The 11,765-nt window shown below is 45.1% G+C and overlaps 1 protein-coding gene across 2 annotated transcripts in view; it reads right to left on the bottom strand.

The window, feature by feature from the left end:
* Positions 1-299: 299 nt before the first annotated feature.
* The window catches only part of NRP2 (neuropilin 2), a 112,007-nt gene continuing 100,541 nt past the window's right edge, over positions 300-11,765 (bottom strand). For both annotated transcript variants that reach the window (XM_004576905.3, XM_004576906.3), the window contains exons 16-17: positions 3,592-3,642; positions 300-1,534 (exon numbers count right to left, since the gene is read on the bottom strand). In XM_004576905.3, the coding sequence (XP_004576962.2) occupies positions 1,230-1,534; positions 3,592-3,642 (356 nt within the window). In that variant the 3' untranslated portion in view covers positions 300-1,229. The remainder of the gene's footprint in view (positions 1,535-3,591; positions 3,643-11,765) is intronic.

The raw sequence follows: 11,765 nt of genomic DNA, 5'->3' as shown, positions 1-11,765 counted from the left end.
GCTGCTAGTTAACCTCAACTCCATGTTTACTCTCCCAGAAAGTGAAAGCAGTGTCTGTACCCCTGGGGAAGAGGCAGTGTTTCCCAGCCCACTGGAGACAATGAGCCAAGCAGACATGCGTGTAGATTGCTCAGCTGGTGCCATCACAAGCCTCAGGGGCTCCCCTGTCTCCCTTTCCATCCAGGGCTTACTCTCACTGGCAGAGAAGACTAGGTCCCCACCTGGCCTCTGAGAACAGCAAGAAATGCCATTCCCAGAGCCTAGGGACTTGAAAATGTGTGTGTGTGTGTGTGTGTGTGTGTGTGTGAGTGTGAGAGAGGGAGAGAGCACAGATGTGTGCACATGTGTATGTGTCTGTGTTAGAAGAATAAGGGAGAGGGAAAAGAAAAGGCAAAAGCACCCCCAGAGGCCCTGGGAGGGACGCCTCACAGCCACAGACGCTGTCCAGCTTTAACGAATGGCTCCTGTTCACCAAGCACTTTAAGGCTCATTCACTTCCACTGTTTTTGACGTGTGACGTCTTCTTTCTGGTTTGCTTTACATCGCATGTAAGAAAGAGCTGTTCAGGCTGACCCTAAAATGGCAATTTTCCCCTGGATACAAAAAGTTAAAGGCAACAACATCCTACTTAAATGCTAGGCCTGCACACTGCAGCTTGGGGGGTCGGCTGGCAGAACCTACTCACCAGCAAATCCCTTAAGTCGAAGATGAGCAGAGGCTGGGATAAGCTGGACGGCTTTCTCTTGAGTTTTCTTTCTGAAGAGGGAAAGGCTGAAAAGATCCTCTGCTCTTCAAGTGTTGATTAGAAAGAAGAAAGCAGAGAGTATTGGTCCCTGCTCCCCTTCCATCCTGGAAAAGTCATTCTCTTCTGCCTCTTTGAGTTGCTCACAGACCAAAGAAACAAAATATAACAACAGCAATCATAATGATGAACCCACAAACAAAATAGAACTGTGACCCCAAAGAGTTGACCTCCCATCTTTGTTCCAGCAGGGAATGTGTTCCTGCAGTGACTCAGCCACTGTGGTCCTAGGTGAGTAGCCATTTCCTTCGTGGCTGCAGCATCTCCCTTACTCCCTTGACTAGCCTGTTTGTCTGTCCTGTCCACACCTTCGGTATTCTGGACCAGTTTGATCACAATTATGGCATTCAGTTTCCCAAGGAAAAGAACATGTCATCTTCACCACCAGCCCGTCTCATGGCAATAGATGTGATGCAGGTGCAACCGGTCATGCCTCTGAACAGCACTTCTGGTGGTTCATCTTGACCTTGTGCTTCAGGCCATCATAGAGCTCGAAGTTGTAGTTCTCCAGCGTGGTGCAGCTGCGGGAGCTCAGGCCTGAGTAGGAACAGGTGCAGTAGAGCAGGAGCCCCGCACAGGTGGCTCCCAGGAGGACACCCAGAGAACTCATGGCAATAATGGTGATGAGGATGGGATCCAGCGTGTAGAGCCAGCTCTTCTCTTTGTCAGCCGAGGGGGAGCCAGATCCTGAGGTTGGGGAGGAAGAGTTGCTCCAGTCCACCTCATACTCATCTGTGACATAAAACACAAAGGGCATTGCAGGTGCTGCTCATTTTAGAGTGAGAAAACTGAGCTGCCTCAGCCCAGAGCTCTTCAGAGCATAGTAGCCAGCAGCAGAAACCCTTGGACTTAAATGCCTGAGTTCAAAGCCAGTCCTGCCATGCCCTCGCTCTGGCAGTGATTTAAACTCCCCTTGCCTCAGTTCTCTCATCTGCAAAAATGGGAATATTCATAAAAAGCCTCCATCACTGGGTTGTTAGAGGGATGAACTGAATGAATGTTAAGTGCCTAGCGTCTGGGACATAACAAGTTTTGTAACTATTTGTTGTTTAAATGATCTGATTTACATTAGGTAAGCTCAGATTCCAAAAGGATCTGCTGTGTAGCTTTGGATTATTCAGTGGCCTATGTCCCAGGTGCCCATCTTTCTTTGTCTCCTCCTGTTTCACTTCCTATTGCTCCCAAGTTAAATCAAAGGACAGGCTGGGACTGTTTCACATAGAAACTTTTAAACTTAGCATTGGTGGCCATTAAACAGCAGTGTCTTTCAGTCACCATGTCATTCCAGACTAGAGTCCCACTTTATTGTGGGTTGACTCATGCAGCTGCCCCACTCAACCCCCAACTCACACTGAAGTCCTAACACCTTATATTTCAGAAATTACAGAGGTAAATCAAGGGGAAAAAAGGGGGGCCAGTGGGGTGAGCCCCAATCAATATGAGGAGTACCATACTGAAGGGGGAAATCTATACACAGATGCATCAGGGGGAATGGCCTTCAATATGACAATGATTACCAACAAGCCAAGGAGAGAGGCCTGGAAACATTCCTTTCTCAGTAGCTCTCAGAAAGATCTTGATCTTGGTACTCTGTCATGGCAGCCCTCTCCAATCACACACTTACATTACACATTTCTATAGTGTGGTCAGGGCATAATGAGCCACCCAGGTCATGTTTTTCGGGGTGTCTAATAATTACATAAACAGGCAGCATGATACTAATTTTTTTTTAATCTGCGAGAAGGCAGCTGTAGAGAAATGGGAGGTCTAGGTAAGTCATGGAGTTAGCAAGTTAACTAAGGACAGGAATGGCTTCCTGTGTCCTCATCCCTTGCACTTTTTGCTCCATCAAACTGCTTATGCTGCTTGATCTATTGCAGTCTCACCATGTAGGTCAGTCTGGCACTTTTGCCCATAAAAGGCATGTTGGACCAGGGTTTGTGGGGAGAGTGCCGGCAGTTAACAAGGTGCTGTTTGGGTTAGTTGCTCCAGTTTCTATAACTACACTTGAAGTTTTTGATTAAGGTCAGGTTCAAAGCAGCTGCTCTATAAACTGCTCCTCTTAAATACATCAATCTTGGTCTAAAGTTATTCTCTGAGTGGAATCTTCTGTTGAGTTTCTTGGAGACCTGTACTGTTCAGAGTCCAGAGAAGAAATTACCCCCAATGTGTTTTCTTGGCTGTCCTCTAGTTAAAACACATGTGTCAGCCTCTTAAAGTATGTGTATTTGAAGTAGAAAAATAGAACTTGTAATAAATATAAGCATGAGATGGGCAGTATAAAAAAGAAACCTAAAACTTGCAGCAAGCCAGATTTGGAGCCTTGGATGGTGTGAGAAAAGTTAGTGCACAGTCACCCCTATCATTCCCTGCCAACCCCAGCCAGGGAGCTAAAACGATAGCAACCCTGGGAGAACTTCATGTTCAGGCTTATTCACCCAGACCCTTTGGAGGGGAGGTCAAAGGGTTCAAGCAGTGACACAGGGAGGAGTTCATCTTTCATTTTGAAAGGGTTTATCAAGACTTGAAGGCCATCGACGTGGAAGTTGTGTGAAAGAAGGGACCTGTTTCAGATTAGGAAAAGGGAACTCAATAAACTTGATCAATCTCTACATTTGACCTTGGCAGGATAATTGATGATTTGGTTATTCTTCTCTGGGGTCTTTTCACTTGTATTTCTGATAGTTCTCAAGCCTGGATGTTAAATAATCTTGGCCATTATTTTTGTTGAAGTCTTCATAATCAAAGTTGTATGCCATGATTATCTGCTAAATCACAGTGATACTCACCATCAATTTCAACCTCATATCCCTCTCTTCCATGTATTTCTGGGATGTCCACTACAATAAAAAGGAAAACAAATCAAGTTACAATAGTCCTGTCACCATGACCAAAAGGCTGATAGGTACAACTGTCATGACAATGACTTCCCTGTTGGGTACGCAGCTCAAGAATCAAGTGCTTCTAGATCATTTAGGATATCCATTAGTGGAGTGTTTTCCCTTTAAATGATCTGTTTTTACATCCAACAACAGCCAGAAAAACAGAAATAATAATTAAAAAAGAAACTTGAACTCTGGTGACAAGTCAACCCTGCCACTCATGTCTTCATAATGACTATCAGGCATTGCTGATAGAAGTCTGGGGCTTAGCTAAAGCATATTTTGGAGATGTCCACTTAGTGAGACATTCTGCCTCTCTTCAGATGCTTGCATCTACATAGATACAACACAGTCAAGTCTCTGTCCTCTGGTTTCCACATCAGTACGGTAATTTAAGAAAGTCATGCTTCATCATTCTATATTTAATGTAAGAGGAACTGGAAAGAACGTCGTATTGTCTGTCAGCCATCACACATCTGAGCTAATATTACTCATTTTCCTCCCCAATCTATTTGTCTATTGATTTTCTTCCCAGTTTAGAATAGATCAAACATGGGCATCCCATTTGACTAGCCTCAGCTTGAATAGAGCTAAGTTAATTTACTCTGAATCTTTTTTCCAGTATTATCACTATCTTTTTCTTTTTTAATGATAATTTGGTGAAGGAAGGGTGATACGGCTCTTTCTATTCATGATGCTGTCCATCTTAGAGAAATCAGAGCCAGTGAAAATTACCTGTCTAAAATGGCAAAACATTCAAAGAGAATCAAATATGTGGCAGAGAGCAGGGTCTTATCATCTTTTGCTATCTCACAAGCTAATTATGCCTTTGCAGGCTGTCAACACGAGACAGCCCCGGCAAATGTTGGTGGCCTTTTAGAAGTTCTGCCCAATCAAAGTCAGATGAACAACCTTGAAGACATCACTCAAAATCCAAAACAACTGAAGCATCCAGCAAGAGTGGCCAGAGAACTTGGGAATACCCTGAACATTTCCGTCATCAACCCTACATTTCAGGGAAGATGTATTTGATCATGATCTGAACAGGGGATTGATCCATCACTGTCATACTTGAAATTCAGCCTTCGCCTGGGGCTGATGGTTTTAATTGTGTCAGAAGCCTTCTTTGTTCCTGGCCAAATTGCTGAAGCACATTCTCCTTCCCTTGGTCTCTAGTGAGGGATGTACAAAACAGTGTGCCAAGACCCCTCTTGAAAAGATCAATGCTGTGTGGCACCAAATCCAGCCCATTCCTGGCATGCTCACTGAAGAGCACCTGGCACCTGCAGGCTACACCAGCTTCCCCACTTCAGTGCCCATCCTCTGGATCATCCTCCAGGCCCCCATAAAGCAGGCTGTTTCCTTGGAATGAAGATGTGGATGTGAACCAACAAGAGGCAGGTGGTGCCTGTCATAGGGATCAAATCGAGCTTGGGAAAGTCAACCACAGAGTTCTTTTTTAACCTTACAGGGGGGAAAAAAAAAGCTGAAGATGGGAGAAAACTGTCACATTCTTGACAATTAATTGTTGTGATGGAATGCTTTTACATGTTAACACCTTCCTGGTTAAAAGCCGCAGAACACTGGATAAGAATATGTGAATCAGTCTAGGATGAGAACTGTGGGGCTTCTGCCAGTGACTTTTGGGCCAAATTCCATTCTTGCTTTTAGGGATTTGGTTTCTGCCAAGGATGTGACGAGTTCTTCGAGGCTAGAATGTCATCTTGCTCTATCTCACACCCTCAGGGAAGAAGGCTTGGGACTTTACTGATCATGAGCTGGAAGTGGAGATTGTGGCACTGAACTTAAAGAAAAAAAAAAGGGTATTAGCATGGTAAAGACTGTAAGGACATTTCAGCCCAGGAGGTCAAGGTTTCTTGCTTTTGTAGCCAGAGGAACCAGATAAGACAACTCCCCCAGAATTGGCCCATTTCTAAGCTTCTGTGAAGTGCTGCCCAGATGCAGTTGAGGTTTCTGCACCTGGAGAATGAAAGGCTACCCAAGGTGAAGAAGAACACTGAGCGGCTTGACTTGGCTTTTTGTGTAATCACAGTTTGGGTGAGTGGGCCAGGGTCAAGAGAAGGCTAAGTTAATCAACATTTTCAAAAATGCATCTGTTCAGCAAGCCTTAAAGAGAGAAAGGCATGCTGGGGAAAACCCAAATAGAGGGAACATTTATACAAAAAGCAGTTTACTTTGATAGCAATTTTCTTGAGTCCTCTTGCTCATATTTGTGATATCTGTGTTTGATTAATAGCTTTCTCTCCTGAAAGCCTCTTTGCCATTTTCAGGCCACTTTCCTTTTCCTGTTGAGTTCAGGAGCAAACCTCAGGATGCTGGCAGGAGGGAGTGTGGTTCTCTCACTGCATCCTGTCACGCTGGCAAGGCAAAAAGGCAAAGAGGCCCTGGGGAGAAGGCTGAGCCTGGAGCTTAATGTGGGGCAGTGAAAGCTGCTTACAGGATGGTGGAACAGCTGGGGAGGCAAGGGCCAATATAAGCAGAAGGCAGTAGAAAGGGACCATGGATGTAGCATGGCGGCTTTAACTTTTTTGTTTTAATGGGAAAAAAAGCAGTGGTGAGGACCTCCTGGGACTCTGTTCCCATGGGTGGGTGTGTTTGTCAGTGGAAGTCAGGCTAGGGAGATTGGAATGGGCCACACCTTTACAGGAAAACAGGTCAGGAATGGGTCTCCCCACCCACATGGCTTCCACTTTCAACCTTTTGCTTGCAGGACCCTGCCTCTTTCATGATCTCTTGTGTGAATTCAGTCTCAGGCCAGCCTGGCTCCAAATCGTGAATGCTAAATTTCAAAGCCGCATTAGATAGGTAGGACCACCCAGCCTGCTTTCACATTCCTGAGGTGGGCAGGACACTGTGTATATCACCCCTTCCTTGTCCTAACAGATTAAGGGCTACTTTGTTTCAGATTCTGGTTGGTCGGATACATGCTCTGTCTCACCATTTTGGTGACAGCCAGAGGCCATATTTGAATACAAAGAGGAGGTGATCTGAATTTGGGGCATCATGTGTTTCCTGACAGGCACCACCTTGAAAGTGCTGGCTCTCGTTGCTTTTCAAAGGGCAACTCACCAATTCATCTCCCAGCCATCTCCCAGTAAGTCCTAGGTATCCAGGAATTTCACTGAAGTCTTGGAGAAATAAAGGGGTATGGGGCCCGGTGTCTACCATGAGGGCCCTTCAGGGTGGCTGGAAGTGATGACATAGCGTGACAACACAGTGTAAAGGAAGCTAGATACTGCCCAAGTCCAGGCAGGGAATGGGCAAAGCCGGTGGTAGGAGTGGGGAAGAGGATGCTCTGGGTGATGGCAGTTTAAAGTATGCCTGGGGACTTCTGGCTCCTTATCTGTGTAATTGACAGAAATGCCTTCAGATACCTATTCACTTCCGGTCTCTCGGTTTTTGGTTCATATTCAATTCATATCGAACCTACCTGGGGATTCAAAGAAATAGTCGTGCTCAGTCACGAATTCTCTGCCCTGTTTATGTACACGTTGACTAAGACCTCTACCAGTGGCCGCACACCAACACAGCGAGAGGAAGAGGTCAGCTGAGGATGACGGGCAGGAAGTTTAAGAGGACTGGAATAACCAAGAAGCAGAGGGACCACGCCTTCAAAACAACAGTCACCCAACGCTGGAGTGCTGTGCTCAAAAGGCCCCTTCTGTGCCCCCATGTGACCTTCTCCTTTGCACCCCCAAAAGACAGCACGGGCACATGGTGTGGACTGACCCACAGTCTCACGCCTTGCCAGTTGCCCTGATTTTTCACAGCCAGAGTCCCACAGTGGCTACTTAAAAAAACACCCACCCCACTAGCCTGGAGACTCCCTCCACCTGAGACTAGTCGGCCACTCTTGTCTGTCTTTGTCAGCAAATTGCAACCCTGAGGCACAAATGGTGCACAGCATACCCAGCCACAAGCGGAACCTCCTTGAATAAAAGCAGGCTTCTCCCTAGGGGGTCTGGAACACTGCCTGGTGCTGTTAGGACCACACAGGTTCATTATGGGAAAAACCCAAGACACACCAACCTACAGCTGAGACAGTCCCACTGAATGTGATGTAGGTCTCCAATGAAAATTCACACTCTGTCTCCCTGCACACACGTGCACGTGCACACACACACACACCTTTCCTTTCTCATATTCTTCCTTCTTCTAAATTAGGATCCTCAGGGGTGAATACTCCTCCATCAGTTTGCTTTTCTACAGAAAGTGTACAACACTCCCTGTCCCCACTTTGGGTAGGCTGTGGTCTGCTGAGAATGCACTGGCCATGACATCATTCTTTCTCCTTTCTGCATTGTGAAAGGAGCTCCCCAGGACTCCTGGCAGAGGGCTACCAAAGCCAAGGGCTACATTAAGACCAGTGACTTAACACAGTTCACTCCCAGGTCATTGATACACAGATCTCTCCAGGATACCAGCATGTGCTGGCTTTCTTAAAGAGTCCCTTCCATGCCAACTCCAGATGATAGGACCTCTTAAGAGGTCTGTTGATAGGAGCTGGCATTGTGTCGTTGCAGTGTGTTACCTGCAATGTTAAAACCCCATTTGAATGCCACTTTATGTCCCACTGCTCCATTTTGGTTTCAGCTCCCTGATGATGCACCTGGGAAAGCAGTACATAATGGCCTGCGTAATTGGGATCCTGACATTTCCCATGTAGGAAATTCTGGTGGCGTTCCTGGATTCTCACTCCATCCTGGCCCGGCCTTGGCCTTTTGGGGAGTGACCCACCACAAGGAAAATCTTGTTCTCCTTGTCTCTTCCTCTCTCTGTTTAGCTCTGCCTCTCAAATAAATAAATAAATAAATAAACAAGACTTTTTTTTTTTTTTTAGTAAAGGAAACAGCCAGTTTGAATTTAATGACCGATTTGTTTTTCAGAATGTGTGGCAAATACACTCTAAGAATCGGTTTGGCATCTGTGTCACTCTGGACTGAAGGGAGGTAGCAGTGGACCAGGTAAACACCAGACTGAGCAGATGCTGCCCTCTTGTCTGATTCTGCCACAGGTAGAGCCTAGGCCAGTCATTGTACTCCTCGAGTCTCTGTGTGCGTCTCTGGCAAGTCACCACTCATGTTCTTCTTGCTTTAGATTTCCAGTGTGTTTAGGGGAAGAAAATGAGAAAGGTCCAGCAGCCCTTCTAATGAGGGATCGCTTGGGAGGGCTGCTGCTTGTGTTGATAAGATGATTTCCAAACAAACATGCTCTATCACCCCACACTGTCCACCTTTCAATTCTCACCCCATATCTGCTCTCTCCTGGAAATGTTATCCAGCTTAAAGTGTACATAAAAAGAGAAGACGATCAAAAGAATAGGTAGAGGTCAGCAATGGAGTTTCTAATTCTTGCGCATTTGGGTTTGGATCCAGTTCTTCCAACTGGCAGTGTAGGAGCTGACAGGTAGGGGAAATGGGCCCCTGGTCTTGGGTCTCCCTCCTCACGAGGGCTGGGTTGATAAACCCTCATGGAGAGTCAGTTTTAGCGCATCTGCTTAATCCACCCAACTGCAAATGGACTTGAAAGCAACAATCAAAGGGTTCCTTACATACAGAAAGCCATTGAATTAATTCGTTTTCATAGGTACTGGTGTCATCACTTCTATTTGAAAGATGAAGAAGTTAAGGAAGGAGGGTAGGAAAAAATGCAGTAAGTTATTGACCAAATCAGCAGTGGAACCAAGAGTAAACTATAGATTTTCAACACCTTGTTTGGGGCCTGTAATTTATTTGGGACAAGCTCTTGGATGCTCAGAGCCTTTATTAAATTTGATTCCAAGTTCCTGAACCCCTTGAGCTAGCTAAATCACTGGGCTGTTCAGATGCGAGTAGGCTTCAGAGAATCCACTCAGCCGTTCTATTTTCATCCCAGCAGAAAATACAACACCGAGGTCTCAATAAATGAGAAATAATGAAGGACTAAGGAGATATTTCTTGGCACTTCAAAAGGCTTAATTCAGTCTCACATTTAGTATTGACTGAAGATCTCCCTTCCCCACTACACTTAATTTCCCTAACTCAGTTTGTTCATCCCCAGTTGCAACAAGGAGCCAAAAGTTCACATGTCGATTGAAACCTTGCAAATCTTTGTTAGATTATTTGAGAGCCATTCTTCCCTGGGCCTGGTTGAGTTTAAAATCATTACCAGACGATCCTGAATCAAGGGTTTTTAATATCTTCAGTTATAGGCAAATCTCTTTCAGGCAGGGCAAAAATGATTTTTGGAGAGGTTGTCAAAAGTTTTCAAGTGAGAAAGGCAAATGGGCATGGTGTGAAATTATTATGAGTTTGATCCCAAATTCAACCCTTTTCCCCTATTATTTTAAGTTGGACAGGTAGGAGAAAATGCTAAAAAGGTCTGAAAATACTGAGTGCAAACAAGGAGGCCATGAAATGACCTAGTAATACATTAAAGTGTGGAGGAGGATGAGAGCTGAAGCCAGAATGTCTCCACTGAGCCCCAACAATGCAAAGAAAATAAGAAAAATTGCAGTCAGAGAAATGTTTGGCTGTAATGATAGGCATCGCATTATATGGGCTGGAAAAAAGTTTGCAAAATTAAAGGGAGAAAATTCTGGAATCTCTTTCACTCTAAATTTTGGAAAAAATCAGGGATATTTTCTACCCCACAGCAGTTAAGTCAGCAAGAAAGTGCCTCTTTACACCTCTTCCATTTGTTATCTTTTTTCAAGGCAGGAGGGTGAGAAAAAAAAATTTGAGAGAGAGAAAAAATGCCTTCTCCACCTCCCCTGCCCTTTCTTTATACCGAGATTTTAGGAAAATCTGGTATCTTTGTGTTTCAAGGATTTTATTTTTCCAGCAGACTTTGACATTTCTCTTCTTCTGTGCTTGTCATTCTTGTTTTCCCACTCTTCAAGAGGTGTGCACTAGAAACTGCTCAGGTGCAGTAGTTGGGCACAATCTCAGTTAAGAGAGGAGTTGAAAACTCAAAGCTCTATCCACTCCCAATGCATAAAATAATGTCTCCTTGAAGACTGCCTCTTTTGTTGTGGCAGGTCATTGAAAAACAAACATACATGTCACAAAGAGGATTCACTATTGTTGAAGGCTGGGTTCTTCTTCTGACTGCAAGCGTGCAGGACTCTGAAATACGCTTTCACAGGTGTCAGAAGGACATCCCTCTATGTGTATTCAAGGACTGGCACAGCCATTGTAACAGAGTGGCTCCTCTGGCTTTAGGTTTGGTTTTCTGTAGGAATGTCAGTGCAGGGAGGAAGCCAAGTAAACATGCGTATGAAGGAGACTTATCCAGACTTTTCTGGGAGAAGGTTTGGAGGGATTAGGACAGAGAAAGTGTTAGGATACTAGGAGAAAAAATGGGACCACCAAGGAATAGGAACAGTATAGAAAAGGGATGCTGGGGTTTGAAATCAGGCTGCACCTGCCACACAGGCAGATGGACAGAGAGTGGTCATTGAAGGAGCTGCAGAGCTAGACAGTGAGGACTTGTGGGTCCAGAGTTTCCCATGATCAATCATTGGGCTCACACGCTTGGCCTACAGTTGGCTGAGGTTAATGAGGCAAATCTGGGCCGTTTCAACATGTCCCATGTAGCTCCATGACTAGATTTTTAATGACTGCCTTTTCTCTCTCCACGTCAGCTGTTGGAACCACCCCAGAGAAGTAATGGGAAGGCCCACACCAGCTCACAAATCCTTAAGTCCCTTCTTCGAAGCCCTTGTGGCAGGAAGAAAATACAAAATGAAAAGAAGTATTATTTTTTTAAACAGTGCTAAAATTAAGCCTCAAAAAGCCAACAGGGAAGCAGAGAATAAGACTTTGGTCAAGGCCACCTCTGGCTCAAAGCTCTCTTCACACTCCCATCATTATGTGGACTAGCTGCTCTCTAACAAGTTGCAGAAAATTCTAGGCCAGGCATCCTGTTAATGAGTCCTGAGGGCAGAGAAAGAGACTACTGCTGTTGAGACCCAAGGCCCAATACATTATCATTTCAGTTCTGGATCCAAGGTTTTGTTTGGGCGGGGGGGGGGGAATGTTGGTTAGCAATATTAAAATGAGTTAAATTCTGGACAATTA

Source organism: Ochotona princeps, chromosome 5 (assembly GCF_030435755.1).
Source record: "Ochotona princeps isolate mOchPri1 chromosome 5, mOchPri1.hap1, whole genome shotgun sequence".
Taxonomy (NCBI): Eukaryota; Metazoa; Chordata; class Mammalia; order Lagomorpha; family Ochotonidae; genus Ochotona; species Ochotona princeps.
The sequence above is the reverse complement of the archived record's forward strand: the minus strand, read 5'-3'. Positions and strand labels throughout refer to the sequence as shown.